The sequence below is a fragment of the Pan troglodytes genome, chromosome 12 (genome assembly GCF_028858775.2).
Source record: "Pan troglodytes isolate AG18354 chromosome 12, NHGRI_mPanTro3-v2.0_pri, whole genome shotgun sequence".
Classification (NCBI taxonomy): domain Eukaryota; kingdom Metazoa; phylum Chordata; class Mammalia; order Primates; family Hominidae; genus Pan; species Pan troglodytes.
This window is the reverse complement of record NC_072410.2, coordinates 96458585-96478930: the sequence shown is the minus strand read 5'-3', so window position 1 is coordinate 96478930 and position 20346 is coordinate 96458585. Positions and strand designations below refer to the sequence as shown.

General features: G+C 39.0%; 1 protein-coding gene across 1 annotated transcript in view; it reads left to right on the top strand.

The window, feature by feature from the left end:
* The window catches only part of SELENOI (selenoprotein I), a 48486-nt gene extending 34081 nt beyond the window's left edge, over positions 1-14405 (top strand). The window contains 4 exon segments of the mRNA NM_001146697.3: positions 1850-1898; positions 3502-3682; positions 4899-5081; positions 7526-14405. Of these exon segments, the coding sequence (NP_001140169.1) occupies positions 1850-1898; positions 3502-3682; positions 4899-5081; positions 7526-7624 (512 nt within the window). The 3' untranslated portion in view covers positions 7625-14405.
* Positions 14406-20346: the final 5941 nt, after the last annotated feature.

Sequence of the window (20346 nt, the reverse complement as noted above, 5' to 3'; positions counted from 1 at the left end):
TTGGCAGCCTGTATAGAGCTCCGGCTTTCTACATGCTCACTATACTTGAGATAGTTATTTCAAGATTTTTAAAACTAAAATTACTCTTGGTGGCAAATCTTTTGCTAGTTTGTCTCAGCCTATTTCCAACACCTCAGAGCTACAAGTAATTCTGCGTTAATTCATTTAGCCTTGGCTCCCCTTTGGTGCTTCCCAGCTTGACATGGAGTAAGCTGCTAAAAATTTCTGAGAACACTGAGGACCTCAGGTGGTCTTCTCCTTCCTTTCCCTCTAAGTTCGTCTAATTTGGGGAACTTTGTTCTACTTGGGCTTGGAAGTAGCAGAGTAATTCTTTTTAGAGATAAGATTTCTGTTGGGTTCTAGTCTTCTGTTTTAAGCCAGATGTCTTAGGAATTGTTTAGAAGGAATGTTTTCTGCCTTTAATCTTTAAGGCCATAGCTGCATTGACCCTCAAACCAAGTAGAGTCACCAGGTGTCTGGAAGAGACAAACTGGGGCTAATATGTTGCATGACAATGGAACATCCAAATGAAGTGCCCAGCAGCTTGCCAGATATATTGATTTGGAGTTTGAGAGAGAAGATAATTAGGAACTTATATCACTATAGATCATAGGATCAAAGAATTTTAAAGATGTAAGGGACACTAGAAAATAGTTCAACCCATCCCCATTGTACAACTGGAATCTGAAGTTCGATTATTAGAGTTTGTCCAAGAGTCCATAACTAGATATTGCAGTCATCTGTTGTAAGCTTGTAGTTGTGCTTTAAGAGGGATTCTGAGAGAGAGAGAGTATAAGTACGGTGGGGCACCCAGGTAGTAATATGCAGGAAGTAGAATTGCCAACAAAGGACACAGAATGAAATGGTGAGATGGCTAGTGGAAACATAGGGAGAATGGCATCACAAAGGCAAAGGGAGGAAAGAATTTCAGTTTAGTGGATAGTCAACCAAGGCATTTCACTTAGGAGTCAGGAATGAAAAAACGATACTGAATTTGAACATTAGGAAAGCTTGGTAAATTTCAAGAGTATAATTTCTGCAAAGTTGGAACACAGTGAATAAAAAAGTGCTAAGAAATTGAGGACAATTGAAAAGTTTAGCAAATGATAAGACAAAGCAGAAGAAGATAGTAGATAGTGAGGACAGCAGAATCAATGGGAGGGTTTCTTGGGAAGGCCATCTTTGTTTTAAAGTTTATGGGGACAGAACCAGTGTGTGAATGGAAGTAGCTAGGGGGAGAAACTGAAAATGCTAGGAAGACTGGGTGTGGTGGCTCATGCTTGTAGTCTCAGCTGCTCAGAAGCCTGACGTAGGAGAATTGCTTGACCCAGTAGTTCGTGACCAGCCTGGAATATAGCCAGACCCTGTTTCCATAAAAAAAAAAAAAAGCTAGGAAGGTAAAAAATAAATGTGAAGCAACAGGATTCCCCCTTTGAGTAGCTCATGCTTACTGTGCAGTTTCAGTACCCCATACTGTTCCAGGTGTCTTAACATGTCATAACTCATTCACTTCTCAAAGCTCTGTGGGGTTGGTACAACTATTATCTCTATTTTATAAATAAGGAAACTGAGGCAGTAAAACACCAATTTGCCTGAAGTCCCATAATCAGTTCATGGTACAACTGAAATTGAGGCCCAGCTGGCTCTTTGAGTCTGCCCTCTGAATCACCAAATTGTACTGCCACTCTTCCTGTTGTAAATGTTGTTTATAAATGTATTTAATTTTATTACACAAGTAAACTTGAACCTGAAATTTTTGGGGTCTAAAAAAATTTGTTTTGCATGATTCAGTGATAATGTAATAATCGTTCTTGAATAAGCATAGTAATTGAATAATTATTCCCTTTAGGTTGTGCATTATGTGTGACTCTTCCAATGAGTTTATTAAACTTTTTCAGGTAAGTATTTTATTTTTTAAATGGGCAAGAAATATGAAAAGTTTTAGCAGTTGTTAGCTGAACTTAGGGATCTATTTTCCTTTTGGAGTCAGGACATTTTGAAAAGGTCACAAAACCTATATTTTAAATCTAGAATGGGGTAGGATAGTTTAGGGTGTCGATGGTGGCTAATGTAGTCATTTCAAACACAGCACAAAACTACTAGTTCTTTTGTTACGGTTTTGGACTCATCAAATAGTCTTCTAACGAGGCCAGGCGCGGTGGCTCACACCTGTAATCCCAACACTTTGGGAGGCCGAGGTGGGCGGATCACGAGGTCAGGTTCGAGACCAGCCTGACCAACATGGTGAAACCCGTCTCTACTAAAAATAAAAAAATTAGCTGTGTGTGGTGGCACGCGCCTGTAATGCTAGCTACTCAGGAGGCTGAGGCAGGAGAATTGCTTGAACCTGGGAGGCGGAGGTTGCAGTGAGTCGAGATCACGCCACTGCACTCCAGCCTTGGCAACAGAGCGAGACTCTGTCTCAAAAAAAAAAATTTTTAGCAAGATCATAAAAATTCTGAATGTGTGTAGTTTAGGACCAAACTGGACCTGTGCTGACTTTTCTTAAATAGCCCTTATATAGAAGTTCCTGTCTGGGTTGCGGGGAGAAGGGAGATGCTCAGGTGGAGTTTCATTTCTCTGATCTATGTGCTTCTCCACTTTTGCTCAGCCACACTGAATTTGCCTATTGTGTCCTGAATATATTTTGCTCTTTCCCTTCTTAGTAATTTTACTCCCACTGCTTCCTTTGCTCCTTTTTCTTCTGGTTGAAACATTTTCTTACACTTCCCACTTCATCCTTTAGCTCTCAAATCTGCGTAGCAGAATCTTATTTATGTTAAACCAAGCTCTATTAATCTTCTTCATTTATTTGAGCTGGCAGTTATTTATAGAAGCCATACAGTTTAAAGCTCTGAAGGATGTAGAGATTATTTCTCTACATTTTCTCCTCATTTTATAACAACAAGGCTCTCATTGGGCAACATATTGCCCGAGGTCGTGTGATCAATGGCGGAAGCAGGACTGGAATTTGGAGCTCTGTTCAGCTGAGCAGGCGTGTATTGTATAACCTCCTGTGTGCTTAGAGACACTGAGATGTGGTATGCCCGTCACACCTTAGAGTCTTTCATGTGAGCTGTCTCACTCTAAGTTCTCTATCACTTTGTGTCAATGCTGCACTTTGAGGTACTCTTCTAGTATTTTATGTTCATCTTATTTCCCCCATTAGAATATCTCATAGAACAAAGTCCAGATTTTATTCATCTTTATATTCTTAGCACAGCAGTTGATAGTTTGGTTTAAAGAGAAAAAAATGGGATTAGAGGTCAGAAGATTTCAGTCCTAATCCTGGCCCTGCCACTTGGTAGCAAGTTTTGTAAATTTAAATTCTCTTGTCCTCACTTAGCCTGTCTGTAAAATGGGATTAATGATGTTGGTATGCCACAAGATTATTGTGAGTATAAAATAAGTGTATAAATAAGGAAACTATAAACTACAGTACAAGTACTGTACAATTTATATGTAATAATGTTCTTTATATTACTTGATTTTTTTTTCCAGAAGCTATAAAAATAACACCTTGAAACTCAATTCAGTCTATGAAGCTATGGTTCCCTTATTTTCTCCATGCTTGCTGTTCATTTTGTCTACAGCGTGGATCCTTTGGTCACCTTCAGATATTTTAGAGCTACATCCTAGAGTATTCTACTTTATGGTTGGAACAGCCTTTGCCAACAGTACAGTAAGATTTTTTTTCTTTTAAAAATCATAATATATATTAGAAATGTATGACAGAATTTGATAATTTGAAAAATCTTTAATATTAGAATAAACAGATTTTAACTTAAAGATTTTTATTTCAGAAATTTGAAAGAATAGTAACCTCAAAGACTGAAATGCTGAAAATTATTTTATTTTGCCCTTTGAAACCAATAGGATTGGAGACTACAGTAGTATTTTGGAACTATGGCACACTTAAATTTTTTATTTTGGTTGCCCGCTGAAGAATTCATGGAAAAAATTTATAGATTCCCTTTAGACTCTAAATATATTACCAGTGTGGCTAAAATAGCTGCAGACTTAAATGATTATTCTAGGAAGCTTGGAAGAGATTTTTGAGAAAGAGAAAACACACACTTTAAAAATCAGCTGATTTTAAGATTAAGAACGTGGAATTTAAAACTTTGTAATAAATAGAACATATTCTTATAAATTCCTTTCCATGCTGGACTGTGCAAGAGAGCAGACAGGAAGCAGAGATCAGGAGTTGAGAAAAGACTCTGATAGTCCTGAAAGCCAGAAGGTCTGTGTTCTAGCTCAGGCTGGGTCCTTAGAAGTTTTTATTTTGTAACTTAGCTACTCATCTTATGTTTCCATGTTTGTAACATGTGTAATATCTCAAGTCCTGCTGATTTTATAGGGTTTAAATATCTAAAAACACTAATGCATTGTATAAAAAGTGTCTCTGAAAGACTTAAATTATATTCAAGTAAGGTCTTCAAAAATAAAGGAGCCAAAGAGGTTTTGAGATACTAATTATGGCAATGGGACTGAATTGGAGATAGCACTTCTTCATCATTGCCATAAAGAAACTTAATTGTGTGGGGGTGTGGGAGGCTATTTTGATTTTTTTTTTTAACATATCATAGAATCTTAAAATTGAGAGAAATTTCTTTTATTCAAACTGTTGCCCAGTGGAAGAATGCCTTCTATAGCATCCTTATTCAGTTATCTTCCAGCCTCTTCTGACACCCTCTTCTGAGGGTACATGGGTTTTTGGGCGGGGCCAGGGGTCCAGTTGGGCCCCTAAGCATTGAGAACTTCTGAACTTAGATAATGTAAGTGTGTTGGTTCAGGTACTTGAATGCTTTTCAAATGTTGGAAAGACTAGTTTCGGAAGTGCTTTGCTAATGAAATTTTTCTTTTTTTTTCTCTTATTTTTTTAAATTAACGTCCAGTGTCAGCTGATTGTTTGCCAAATGAGTAGTACCCGGTGTCCAACTTTGAATTGGTTGCTGGTTCCTCTCTTCTTGGTTGTCTTAGTGGTAAACCTAGGAGTAGCCTCTTACGTTGAGAGCATTCTCCTGTATACATTAACAACTGCTTTTACTCTGGCGCACATCCATTATGGAGTACGAGTGGTGAGTAATCTACAGCAAAATGGGTTCAATTTGGGGCTTATAAATGGCACCAATAAATGCCTCCGAGTAGAAAGGAGGCAATGGAAAATTTTAAAAAGAAAGTTGCTTATTATAGTAGCTATAAGGGTTTTGGGATATTCTCTAAATTTTGGATAATATCCAGATGTTTAATTTCAGATATTGTTTCTCTAATGAGTATGTTACTGTAATAACAAATGATTTTAAAGCTGGATAATTATTGTGAGGAATTAGTTATTACTGTAAGTGGGTATGTATAGGCCATCTTCTTGGTGAGTAGAATTGTAAACTGAGCCTTTAGTTATATGGGATCACATAATCACATTTGTTGATTATCTATTTCTTCACTTGCTTCTTTAGCTTTAGGGGCATTTTTATTGTTCATTAACAAAATTTGGAAAGAAACTGTAATTGGTTGTGTAGTGCTTTTTCCCTCCCACTGCCCAGTTTGCTAAGCAGTTGTGGTGAGGGAGATTAGAATTTCTGACTGAAGGAAGACTTTGGCATTATTTGAGGTTTTACTTCATTTATGTTATTCTCGAGCCCTCATCAGCAAAATTGATAAATAAGGGGAAATATAGAAGAAAAGGGATTTTGAGAAATGTTTTGTAAACTTGGTATTTTCTTCTAAAATAAACTAATTTTAGGAGAATGGATGAATATAGATATAATGAAATCAAATGGAACCATGTGGTTTTTCTTTCACTTTAACATTCTTTTCTAATTATTTTACATTTTTAACATAGGCTGTGCAATATTCCACGAAGGAGATTAGTTAATAATGACCTTGCACAGCACAGTTATTTTAATCATTTAGGTTGTTTCCAGATTTTCACCATTATAAATATTGCCCTAGGCTGGGTGTGGTGGCTCATGCCTGTAATCCTAGCCCTTTGAGAGGCTGAGGCGGGTGGATCGCTTTAGCTCAGGAGTTCGAGACCACCCTGGGTAACAGTGTGAAACCCTGTCTCTACAAAAAATACCAAAAAAAAATTAGCCAGATGTGGTGGTACAGGCCTGTAGTCCTAGCTACTTGGAGGGCTGAGGTGGGAGGATCGCTGGAGCCCAGGAGGTCGGGGCTGCAGTGAGCTGAGATGGTGCCACTGTGCTCCAGCCTGAGTGACAAAGTGAGACCCTGTCTCAAAAAAAAAAAAAAAAAAAAAGAAAGAAAAAAATGTTGGCATAAACAATCTCGAATATTTTTGTTTCATTTGTTTTATTTTCCGAGGATAATTTCATAGGAATGGGGTTGTGACAGGGTATTCACATTTTTATGACTCTTAAAACACTTCTATTTGGTATGCTTGTTTGAAAGGAACCCTGCTGTTAATCCGTTTGAGAAACAAAATATCTTCTGTATTTTCACACACAGTTTTTAAGTGGGAGAGGCAGCTATCATGCTTGATAACAACTTTATACCTTGCATATGTTGCTAAACTTGGGCTTTCTTCCCTTAGTGTTTCTCTACAAAGTTGCCCTCATTTGTTAGAACAAACTAGTTACAATTGTTAAGGAGAAAAAAGCTGTGATGAATTGTGATATGACATAATTATTTTTGTTTTTATTTGTACAAATGTAACCTTATATACCTTATATCAATACTCTTGGGCCTTTATCCTGATATTTCATCAATATATGCATGGCATAGAATATCCATTTGCCAGTGTCTTTTTAAATTGTTTTCATTTACTATAGCCTTTTAGAAGCATATCTTTAGAAAGCTACATACATACCAAACCAAACCAAAATATACTACATTTTCATTGTTAAAAACCTGGAAAATAAATAAGAGGCTAACTGGAAAACAATTTAGGATCATCTTTTTTGTCTGTCTTTGTGTTCTTTTACCACATCTACAACTTCTGGCCAGAAGTTAAAACTTGCTAGGCCACACAAAACATTCACTTGAACTGCTGAAATGTAAATAATAAGTATCAAGTAAATGACATGCACTCGCTGACCTATAACTAAGCTCTTGCCTTCCCACTAGAGATACCCTAACTAATAAATAAGGCCTCTCCAAATTCATAGATCTAGTTTTCTACTATTTCATCGGGATTAGGAATGATTACTTAGAAATGTTTAGCAAGCTGAATATAGAGTCTAACTATAAATATGATTACTTGATCTAGATGCTACAGGTCAACTAATCCTATAGTTTTTCAGATTTGGATGTGAATTTGAGTGCTCTGGAGGGTTCTCAAGACTAGATTTTAGTTCCAAGTCCTAACTTTCCCATGTTAGTTCTAGTACTTCCATTTAGCTGTCTAGCTCTATAGCTATCCTAATCCAGAAAAACCTCTTCAGTATTTCTCATGATTTTTGCTGTGTCAATAAATTGTTATCTCTAGGGGGTAAATTCTGTGTGCTTTTAAAAAACAATAAGGTACATATTTGTCACTGTCTCATGTTCTGATTTTTCATAGGTAAAGCAGCTGAGCAGCCATTTTCAGATTTACCCCTTCTCATTGAGGAAACCAAACTCAGATTGACTAGGAATGGAAGAAAAGAATATTGGCCTGTAATAATCTTTCTTTGGGCACAAAGAAGTACTGTAAATAAATGCTTGTAAATGTTTCCTCCATCACCATTGAACTAGACTGATCTGCTTGACAGACATGGGATCTCAGTATGGTACTTGGACAGCAGGAATGATACATATAATCTGAACTTGGGAAATTTTGGACCTAGTAACTCTACGCCTATTTTATTTTTTATAAAACTATGTGACGTTTTGGTTGAGCAGAATGTACGTTAGACCAGCAAAATGTTCCTAATGGTTCTAACTTCGTGAGTTTACAATGTTGTGATTCATGCAGGGTTAAAGATGCTTTGTTTTTGTTTTTTAAATACCAAAATTGGTTTCAGAACACTGATAACACTCAGAAAACCACAGTGTGTTTTCATATTTGGAACTTTGTAATAGTGGGAGTAGCAGTAGTCCAAACCTAGTATAGGGAAAGGATAAAAATAAGTCACCTTCACCAAGAGATGCCAATGATTACCAAACAACAGACAGTTGCCAAATACTGGTTTCTCTTTCCCCTGAAAATGGCTTTTGTTCTCAAGTGATAAGAGAGCTAATACATTTAGCTAATATTCTAGCTCTCTTTATTATGGAACAGATCTTGATAGATGGTTTAATTTTCTCTTAAAGAGAAATAATCAGTTGAGAATTTGAGAATGGGTTGTAATTATAGCGCACTCATTGGGATGGTTCATTGTTTAAATGTGGCATTTTCCCCCCTTCAGCTGCAGGTTCCTGAGATTTGGTGCCTGTGAGCTCTGATTGTAGGAATGCATGTGACAGTCCCAGTCCTATGGTAATGACTTGTGAGGAATGCAGATAAAAGTACCTTGTAAGATAAATATAAATTGGAGTTAGGAATTTCATGAACCTCACTATGACCAAAATTAATTTTTTGATTCAGTTTGTCTGTCTGTCTGTCCTTCCCCTCTCTCTTTTTTCAGGGTGAGGTGCTGTGTTTCTTATTTCATATGAGATAAAACAGAGAGAAGTTCTCTCTTCTCCAGCTTGTCCATCTCCCCACTTGAAGAAAACTTTTGATATATATGCCTTACTGAGTACATGCCCCCTTTAATGTTAATATGACTTGGAGTAATTTCTGAGGTTTACTGACAAACATAAAAATCCCTTTAATTGTAGTGTAGTTGTTCTATAAACCATATTTTTTCATGATGTGGATATTTTCTTCTATTTCTTTGTCTTCATTTAATTTGGTGGTGGTGAACTTTACTTGCTGATTTTCTTTTATTTTTCACTGAATGAAGTTTGTGCTTGAATGAAGAGTGTATCTTAAACCCCCTTTTTTTGGACAGGCTGCACTTGGATAAAATAGGCACCACTGTGTTGATACGTAATTAAATTCATAACTATTTATGAATGTGACCATTGTTAAATTTAATTATAGTGTATTTCTTTGTTGAATTTCAGTCTGCTGCTTTGTAAAAAATAACTGTAATTGATATTTCATTTTTAAAATTTATAAATTCCAATCATTGTCATTCAAGTTATTAGAAATGAGTCACGGCACTAACTCATGGTTCTATACTCATTTTAAGAAATTGTAAATGTTGAGGTGTATTTGGTGACTTTCTCTGAGACACAGATGAACGTTGGAAATAGATGAGAAATGGATGCAGAATAATGCAGATAGTGATCCCATGTTTGTTAATTGCCATCATGGAAGTCAGAGAATTAACCAATTAAGTGACGGTAACTATTTTTTGTATACCTTGTTCTTTGTGATCTATAAAATTAAACTGGATAAAATGTTAATTGGGGGTAGGGAAAAAGCTTTGTTTTAAGATTTCTAAGCTAATTATTTTACCGTTTTGTTGACCTTGTACACAAGAATGAGATTAATCTGTATTATATAAGAAAAGAACTGATAAATATTTATAAAATGACAAACTTGGACCACAGGCTTTCTTGACCTTGTACAGTATAGTAAAAATACCCTTTACTTCTGACATTAAGGTCACGTCCTATAGTTTGGGGGCTCTTTTACTTCAAAAGTGTGTTTCTGCCCTCTTTTGGTTGTATCAAATTTATTTGAAAATTGTTTTGTGCTGTACTTTATGACTTGTTTCCCTATGGTGGTAAAGAATGATGCCATAGTCAGTTTTATTGACATTGTTAGATGAAAGAAAAGTAGCTGTCAACAAGGGGAAAGTGAAATTGAGCAATTCACTGTTTCAGGATACTTGTGGATCTTTAGTGTACTGCTGACTCTTTTTCTTGTTTTGTCTGCCATTCTTGAAAGTGCATCTTGAGAGCCCCCATTTGTTGTGTAGAGATATAGCAGCTGAAGCAGGACTTCATTCCAGATAGCTGTGTGCATTTATGTCATGCCAATTACTATAACATTTCCAAAGTATGAAAGGTCTTTCAGGCTTATGCATGATATTGTGGGTGACTTCATGCCCTAGCCTTTCTCCCCAGCATACAGTGAGCTGCCTTTTGGGGAGCAATGCCATGATAAGGAGCATACGTGCATGTTTTCCGTACTTTCAGAATAGAGTGCCTTAGCTAGGCCAGAGGCTCGTATTGTGTTTCTGCTGACCAAAGTTGCATACACCTGTAAGAAGTGTCTTTTTAGGTTATGGTATTAAAAAAAGTCCTTTCAGGCTTATCAGATAATAATTCTCCTATATTTGAGGGGGGCATGGGATAAAAAGATTTAATAATACCTGGATAGAGAATGCTAATGCTGCCTTTTGTGATCCTTTAATATTATCCATGCTTTTATAAAGTGCAGTACACATTTTGACATTGCCACAGTTTACAGTGTCGTTCTTCCACGAATAGGTAATTGATAGAGTTTATGGGTTTTAGTCTTAAGGGTAACAGAGTGAATACCTTCCAAATAAAAAGCTAAATATTCCTCCTTGTCATTTTAATGTCATTATTGAAATACTTTTAATTCTAATTTTCAAAAGAAAGCTAAATGCTGATTGTGGTTTAGGATGTTACAGTACTAATACCATCATGTTATTTATTCTAATATAGAGGCATTGAGAGGAGGGGAGTGTATGTCTAGAGTTACCCCAATTCTAAATAGGTACCAAAAGAGTATTGATGATGACCTGGAGCCTGAGCTTTGGGAGAATATACAAAGGAAAAAGCAGGCATAGTTTCCACTTTAAAGGGAAGAAGGGACTTTTGAAACATCCTATGAATTTGAAAGTTTCCTAAGTGTTGTTTTCAAAGAACTGGTTTATTTTGTAGTCAGTCAAAATGCATTTGGAATGTACCTTGCTTCCATAACAGACTTTGACTCTATGACCTATGAAGAATAAAAAGATAATCTGAAGGTGTTTGAGTCAGAGGCTACTTTTCCCCTTTATATTTTATATAGAAGCCTATTTGTAATTCTTCCTCTTCGTTCTTCACCTGGGTTTCCTCTTATCTACCCACCACCTAGGACAGAGGCTGCCCACTCAGGTCTTGCCTTGTTGCCCCTAGATGTTGCCACATTCACATCTCCTGGATGGCCTTAGATCTCTTGACTAGTCAAGGACTGGGAATGTGCCAGGGGGAACAAAGTAAGCTTGATGGGCTGGAACTTTTGATTTTGGGTCCCCAAACAGCCAAAAACAGATACAGAAATCTTTGGTTGTGTGGATGCCTGTGTTCAGAGTGGCCTTATCTTGACCTCAGTTCTGGATTTAAGTACTCTATAGAAAATTTGTGAAGTCAGACCAGAATTGTCTTTGTCCCATGAGGTGTCTTTGTAAGTCAGCATGCTCTTGCTTGAACACCCTGTGGGTGAATAACTTTAGTAAGTTAGCTGCCAGCATTAGAACCTTCCAGGAAGAATTTTAACTAGTATGCTACATTTGAAGCACTCTGACATGTACATTTAAAGTGACAGTTTTAAAAGTAAAATGGTGTTAAATCTCTGAAACTTGAACGTATGATGCTCTGGGCATTTTAGGAAGCTTAAGTAAATTTCTGATTTTCCTTTATTGATTATGTAACCCACGTGATTTGCATATTTTAGTTTTTATGTTTGACAGTGGTACAAATGACTGACATTGGCAGGCAGTTATTGTAGGGTATATGGTTAATCACGATTGTCTAACTTTTCCAGAGAAAGTGGTGATATGCTTCTTCCTTGCATGGAGCTGTGGGAATTGGATTTGTTGGCTCTTCATTTCCAGTGTTTCTACAGTGCAGAATAAATGTAACTTTTGAAGCCTGCATGCTAGTAATATGCTTTGCTCTTTAGTAAACAAATATGCAAGAGATAGTAATCTATCTACTTTTTTTAAAGCAGGGATCTTCTCCCTATCTAGACAGATCTTTTAATGCATTAATATTTAGAGTAGCAAAAGAAGTTTTGCCATTTGTAGCTCTCTCACAGGTAGCTTAAGCGAGGGGGTTGTGTTGCATATGCTTAGAAAGGCCAGGTTCCCAGAATTGGAAGGTGCCACATACACTGATTTTAGAATATTTTAACAAAGGCCTGTCTCTAGGAAAATCCACTTGGACTGCAGCAGGATTGTTCTGGTCTTCCACAGACCATTCACATGGTTTTTCTCTCCAGAGAATCATTCTTAGAAAGCCAGGCTAAATCAGAGTAGTGCTGTTTTTAAAGCAAGTATATTGGATGATGGCTATATGGTACCTTAATGCTGTGTTAAAATTGGAAGCAGACTGCTCTCTTCAGCAGCACATATACTGCAATTGAAGTTAGAGACAGTACTGAAGACGAGGGAGTAGCTAAATGCTGTGGATATTTCATGTCTGTTTGGCTAATGTCTTCTCTTGAGCAGTTTCTATGGGTAGCAATTAAAATTAGAATTTATTTTAAGGTTTTTATTAAAATATATACAATTTGCCATAAATTCTAGATTCTGATATTCTTGACAAGCACTTTTTGAATATCTCAAGAGTAAGTTCTTGACCTGGAACATATATAGTTAGTACTTGATGTCACTAACCAAGTTGTAGAAGGAGCCTGTTATAATTCTGCAAGATCTGTGAATAGCATTATAAATCTGGGGCAGGTGCCTGTAATCCCAGCACTTTGGGAAGCCAAGGCAGGTGGATTGCTTGAGCCCAGGAGTTCGACACCAACCTGAGCAACATGGCGAAACCCCGTCTGTAATAAAAATACAAAAAAATTAGCTGGGCATGGTGGCATGTGCCTGTAATCCCAGTTACTGGGGAGGCTGAGGCAGGAGAATCACTTGAACCTGGGAGATGGAGATTGCAGTGAGCAGAGATTGTGCCACTGCACTCCAGCCAGAGTGACAGAGCAAGACTCCATCTCAAAAAATAATAATAAAAATAAACAAATCTGTTTAAATTACTGTTGCCTTTCAGCATTAGACTTTGAGTTTAATAACTACAAATTGAGACTGCTCACAATATTAACTTTTTTTGTAGGTTATTTTGTTGTTTAGATAACTTGCCTCCCTAGAGGAGCATTCAGGAGATAAAGACCTAGCTACATGTAATGATATGATCATTTCAAAAATGTGCCAAGAAAGCAAAATTCATTATTGAACTCTAAATTTCTGGGTTTTTTTTTTTTTTTTTAAAGTAGCATTTTCTCTGGGTAAAGGGAAAGGCAATGAATGATTGCCAACATGTAAACTCCCTGCTGCCCGCCTTCCCGCAGTCCCCTCCATCTAACATAATACGGTAAATTTGTAGCCAGTTGTAGAAAAAGAAATTGATATCTTTCTGAGTAAGGTTTCATGCCCTGTGACTAAGAATAGGTGGCAGGAATCATGGCCAAATCAAATATGAATTGTTTAGCTTGATCCTGTTGCAGTTGGCTTTCTGTAGTGTTCTGAAACAAGAGGACGATTCCATTCCTTCTCAGGAACCTAGAAACAACACCGCTTGAGCAACTGGAATATGTTTGCTGCAAGCAGAATATTTTGGGGAGAGGAAGAGTAGTTTAATTCAAGTAGTTTAATTGAACATATTAGTCATTGGTCTGTCTGGGACGTGCTGTGTTCATAGTAGCAATGTATGTACCATTTATTTTATCTGGTTGTGTGTGATGTGTGTGTATGCCTATTTAATATGTACACATATATTCACTACATATGTATGTATGATATATTCATATATACATGCAGTCCGCTTGATTATCAGCAAAATGGTCAGCCTTTATCAGATAGTTTCTTCATGTGGACTTAATCTGCATGTGGCCCTTACTCTGAAGCCTCTTCCTGATCTGGAGACACAGTCTGTCTGTCTTCCAGTTCGTCTCAGTCCTCGAGAAAGGCCCTTTAAATATGTCACTTTCCCATTTTCCTTTAACCATGGGTTGTGTGAGCCAGAAAGAGCTTTGAGAAAGATGGCTGCTTCCACCAGGGTGGAGGCTTCTAGGTCTGCATGATGATGGGGCCCGTTTCTGGCCAGAGGGTGGCTCTGGGAGCAGTTGTGCTGCGGGCTTGCTGGGGGAGAACTCTAACTGTTGCAGAAACAGAGCTTCATGGCTTGCTTAAATTACTTAGCTGGAATATTTTAAAGTGTCAGATAATGTGATGTACAAAGAGAGTATGCCGATGCATTTCATTGTTTTTGCATTATCTGTATCAGTGTTTCCCATTGCTAGCCCGAATAATCAAGACCAGACTGTTTCTCGTCACTGGATTCTGGAAGCCTTGCCCTTTCAACTGGATTTATGTTTGTTTCTGCTGCTGTGAAACCCCAAAGTAATGCAGTAGGTTTTAATTGAAAATTGTTTAATTCTATTATTGATAATTATTTATTGTAATAAAAGTAAAAGAGTAATTTTTAAATCCTTTTAATTGTTTTCAGATTGTCTTCTTTGTTTTCCTTGGCAAGTGCAAAAGGGGAGGGAGCTATGGGGAGAAAACTAATGTCCAGCCACTTGTCTCAGAGAATCATTGATTATTTTAAAGCAAAACACTGAAAAGGTTTTGTTCTGTTTTTAGAGAGATCAGCCGCTTGCTCCTGGGCGTTCTGTGATCCTGTGACTTGTTTCAAAAGGCAGAATACGAGGCAGGTGGCAGTAACGGCTTTTCATAGTATACTGCTCCTGACTCGCCCAGAACTGGGTGGTGGCAGTCTCTATAGTCTAATAATGACTGGGTCACGCCTAAGTTAGTTTGTAAGGTGGTTTCTTCCTCAGAAGCATTTTCCCATAGAAAGAGTGTTAACATATGGTATTAATTTTCCAGACGAATCCCATAAAAACCTGTTAGACCATACTTAGTACGTCTAGATTATAGTATAGAAACTATAACTCCCATTACATGACATTGCTTCTGAGGAGAATATTTCCCATTTTTACATCGATCTCCCAGCTCTGGCAGTAGGCATTTAAAAAAAATTGTAGGCCAGGCACAGTGGCTCACGCCTGTAATCCCAGCACTTTGGGAGGCCGTGGCGGGTGGATCACGAGGTCAAGAGATCGAGACCAGCCTGGCTAACAGTGAAACCCCATCTCTACCAAAAATAACAAAAAATTAGCGATGCGTGGTGGCCCGCACCTGTAGTCCCAGCTACTCAGGAGGCTGAGGCAGGAGAATCGCTTGAACCCGGGAGGCAGAGGTTGCAGTGAGCTGAGATCGCGCCACTGCACTTAAGCCTGGGTGACAAAGCAAGACTCTGTCTCAAAAAAAAAGATAAAAGAAAAAAAAATTTCAGTAACAGGCTTGAAGACAGTGAGGAAGAAAATGCCCCATGTTTTAACCCAGGCTGTTCTCCAGCTGTGCGCTCTTAACCCCTTTCCCTCCCACGCTCTTGGTTGCGGTAGCAGTTATTCCCTCCCTTCTATCTGCAAACCTCAAACACCTCCCAAGTGCCTGATGACACATACCAGGTAGATACTACGTAACCACTCTTGGGGCTACCAAAACTTAAAAAAAAACCCTATGCCCCCAAAGGGTCTTGCTCCTCTTCCCACTCTCATCTTTTTTCCTCTGTTCACAAATTTCCTGAAAGAAAACTTTACAACTGCTCCTTCAATTTTCTTCTTCTTTTCATTCTGAGAGTTTTCTTAAAACCTCCCAAAGTTTTCATACAATGGCTGTTTCTTAGTCATGTTCAACTCTGCAAACTTTGAAGAAAGAGCTTTTTACTTTTTTCTAAGCCTTAGTTTCCTCATCTATAAAATGGGATCAATATTACCACAATTACACCATGTGAAGGATTGAATGAGGATAATGCATGTAGGGTGTTTAGCACAGTCAGTGCACTAAGGCAGGTGCTTGGTTTCTACTAATATCTAGTTCTCTGTCTTTTTTCTTTGAACTTTTTTTTCTAAACCGTGTGACACAGCTCATGACTTCCATGCCTCCTCCCCTCTCTTTCCTCCTTCATGCCTTTTGAGGCAGTATATGAAGATGATGGTAAGGCAGTTCCCCAAATTAAAAATGGGTAAGATTGCCTTCTCAGAATCTAATTAGTAAAATTCGCACACATTGAAAGATAGAAATAACCTAAGAAGTTGTCTAAATGTTTGATGAATTTGTCAGCATCCTCACATTCCAATTAAGGTGAGTTAGTGTAAACTTATTGGATGTAGAATTAAGTGTGACTAGACTTAGTAAGATATAAAATCAAATCTGTTCATCCTTCTTGTTTTGAAAAAAGGCTATAAAAGCTGAAGGTGGATGCCCACGTACCTTCCTTAGCAAGGGAAGCCCATATAGCCAGATTTCTCAAAAACCTACTCAGGGATGAGGAACTCGACTGTGCTTGTGGCAGATTATCCTCATTGTGAGCCTCTGAACCATGGCAGTCAGTCCTACATATCAAGGGACTTCCCAGTCAGAGTTTGATCCCCTTTGTAGATCAGCCCACAGAGATGTGCTGGTCACAAGGCACGAAAATGCACACTGCCCTGTGTGATGGTTGTACTTGCTTGCTAAAAGAAATTCTATGTTTTTCTTTTGTGAGCTTGTTAGTATGAGCCAGCCAGGCTTTTGTATGAGCTTTTTTTTTTTTTTTTTTTTTTTTTTTTGTGAGATGGAGTCTCGCTGTGTCACCCAGGCTAGAGCACAATCTCTGCTTACTGCAACCTCTGCCTCCCGGGTTCAAGCGATTCTCCTGCCTCAGCCTCCTGAGTAGCTGGAGTTACAGGCATGCACCACCACACCCAGCTAATTTTTGTGTTTTTAGTAGAGATGGGGTTTCACCATGTTGGTCAGGCTGGTCTCGAACTCCTGACCTCGTGATCCACCCACCTTGGCCTCCCAAAGTGCTGGGATTATAGACGTGAGCCACCGTGCCCGGCCTGTATGAGCTATTAGTATGAACCAGCATTGCCTACCAGTTGAGGACCACACTCTAGATGCTGGTCAGTCATCAAGGTGAATAGACATCACCTGCCTCCCTTCCCCAAGTCCCTCTCATCTATAACAGCCCTACTTGCCTGCCTCACTCTCTTGGGGGTCTCCTGTTATTTCTCTTACAAAAACATGAATAAATAAGCTTTATGTTTTATTGAGTCAAAAGGGATTTATCCTCATTGTAAACATTTTTTTTTAATCTTCAGGGAATCTGAAAATCACCCATAAGCCCACCCCTGAGGGATATTGACTACTTTGTGGTATTCCCCCTGTTTTTCTTGTGTACTACTGTCTACATTTCAAATCAAACTCGGCTTAGGCTCTATATTGTGCTGCCTCTTCCCTTTCTCATGTAATGTATCTTGGATGTCTTTCTAGGTCACCTTTATTCTTGTGTTAGAGAATCCCATGATTCCTTTATCGGTTCCCCTATTGATGGATTTTGTCAGATCTAGTTTTTTAATATTACAAGTAACTGGAATGAACATACAGATACATCTCTATATGTTTCTTTCAAAAAAAAGTTTGTTGAGCACTTACTACATATCAAATATTGTGCTAGGTGCTATGTATAAAATACTGAATAAAACTGATGTAGTTGTGACCCCAATGAGCTATAGCTAGATCCATGATCTCCTTGTGATGATCTTTAAACTAGAATTGCCTAGTGAATGGATATGCTAATTTATTTTTGTGTGTATACAAATAAATGTTTTTATCTAGTTTTTTCAGTTTTTAACAATTTTCTAAATTTAACTCACTTATGAACCATTTACAAAGGCATGGAAAATTAAGCATGCATTTTCCCATTTATATTTAATCATAATTCATTACATGTCTTCTGACTTTCTTGTTTAGTGTTTTTTCTTTGTCTCTTTGTTTCATTCCTTTGACCTCTACAACCACAGTTGTCTGCCCCATGAAAATGTTTCTTCCTCTCTCTGTCCTTTGTTCAGTTTAAAAAATTTTTGGCATTTAAAAAAATTCGGCAGGCCGGGCGGAGTGGCTCATGCCTGTAATCCTGGCACTTTGGGAGGCCGAGGCGGGTGGATCGCCTGAGGTCAGGAGTCTGAGATCACCCTGGCCAACATGGTAAAACCCTGTCTCTACTAAAAATACAATAAACATTAGCTGGGCATGGTGGCACATGCCTGTAGTCCCAGCTACTTGGGAAGTTGAGGAAGGAGGATCGCTTGAACCCAGGAGGTAGAGGTTGCAGTGAGCCAAGACTATGCCACTGCACTCCAGCCTGGGCAATTGAGCAAGACACTGTCTCAAAAAAAAAAAAGGAAATAATAGTTATATGTTTATGGGGTACATAGTAATATTTCAATCCATATAATGTATAGTGATCAGGTCTGGTAATTAGCATGTCTATCATCTCAAACATTTGTCATTTCTTTGTGTTGGGAATGCTCAATATCCTCGTTGCTATTTGAAACTATGTTATTGACTATAGTCACCCTCCAGTGGTGCAGAACACTAGAACCTGTCATTTTGTATCCTTTAACAAATCTCTCCCTATTCCACCCTTTCCCCTAGTATGCCAATTTAAACAGTTAATAGATTTTGGCAAACTGTCCTCCTAGGAGGTCCCTTTCCAGCGGTGAGTGAAAGTGTTTCCCACACCAGTGAAAAAGGTTTATTACATAATTGAGGCTGCCTGTGGGAGCAAAGAGGGCCTCCCAGCTGGTCAGAAAATGGCTAGAGAGAGCCAGGAAAGGAGACAAGCTTGGGGCTTTTATTGTGGTTAAGGGGTGAGGCTGGGAGGAGGGTATCCTGTGCACACAGATGAAATCTGCCAGCACCAAAAAGAGCACCTGGGCTTTTTTAACAGCTTGCCCAGATGTGGAGAAGAAAGAGGGAGTGCTGCTTAAAAGCTGCCAGCAGCCAAATGTCAGCAGCAAAAAATGGAGTCAGATTTCTTATATAAAAAGATGTTGGAAGTGGTATCAGAACAGTGCAGGGCCAAGTATCTCACTGGTCACTCTTCATGGGTTTGTATGGTACCTTTGCTCTCACTTACCTCTTGTGCAACAGCTGATTCCCCCTGAGTTTCTCATGGTATCCCACTCCCAGGCATAGAAATGTGCATGCACACATGCTTGTTTCTGTCCTTACGGATAGTGGAAACATGAACCAGGACCTGGATGAGTTTTGGTCAGAGCTGTATCATGGCTCCTAGGAGAGTTTAATACTTTAGGTTTCAACCAAAGGAGACAGAGATCTGGCAGAAGGCCCTGAAGCCTAGAAGCAACTACCCCCGCTCCTACCACCACCACCTAGGCAGGTGTGAGACAAGGATCCAGGCAGCTGCTGTTAGACTCTATAGCTGTTGGATGGTTTTGGCATTCCTAAACCTCTCTACTGCTTGCAAACGTGGAAGAACTGATTTTAAAAACCCACTCCATTTGCCTCTGGGCAGTTCTTACTCACAAAGGACGGGTCGTCTTGGCCCCACAGTTGTCTGTGGGTTGCACCATTTAACAGCTGAGAAAATGGTCCTCAAGAAGTTGTGACTTGCCCAAGGTGGCAGGGCAGGGCTAGGACTAGTACCCACCCTTTCTCACTGCTCATCCAGTGCCCTTAATTCCCCACGGGCTAATGGGACAGAACCCTGTTAAATGGTATCCAGTTTTTGTTTGGTTGGTTGGTTGGGTTTTTTTGAGACAGAGTCTTGCTCTATTGCTCAGGATGGAGTGCAGTGGCTCGATCTCGGCTCACTGCAACATCCACCTCCCAGATTCAAGCGATTCTCCTGCCTCAGCTTCCCGAGTAGCTGGGATTACGGGTGCCCACCACCACACCCAGCTAATTTTTGTATTTTTAGTAGAGACGGGGTTTCATCATGTTCACCAGGCTGGTCTCAAACTCCTGACCTCAAGTGATCTGTCCACCTCGGCCTCCCAAAGTGTTGGGAGGCTGAGGCATGAGCCAGCGCGCCAGGTTTTAATTCTCAATGAGAACACTATTTTTGTTGACAATGAGACGCCCAGAAGATAGCGCCTTTCTGGGGACAGTTGAGAATTTAATAGTTCTTCCGCATTTCTAACTTTTATCCCTCCCCCTTCCCACGGACTGTTTTCCTCCATTCCACTTTTCCTCTTTCATAAGTATTTGATTGCAGGTTGGTATCCTGTATCCAAGCACAGCGCTTGGCATCGAGTAGGGGCTCAATTTTATTTGGTGAATATGAGTTGGAGGAATATTTGATGAATGAATGGAAGATGAATTAATCATCAGGGTCAGCAAGTGATGAACCACAACTTGGTCCAGTTCTTTAGTCCTCTAGTCTCCTGGTGAGACTCCACAGCTCCGCTAACACAACCGGGCCTTCGTGGGCCTGACAACAGACCTGACATCCCACGGGCGGGAGAGGCGTCAGCCCGAGGCTGGGATGCTCGGCCCGAACGGCGGCTGGCGGCAGGCTGGGCCCAGG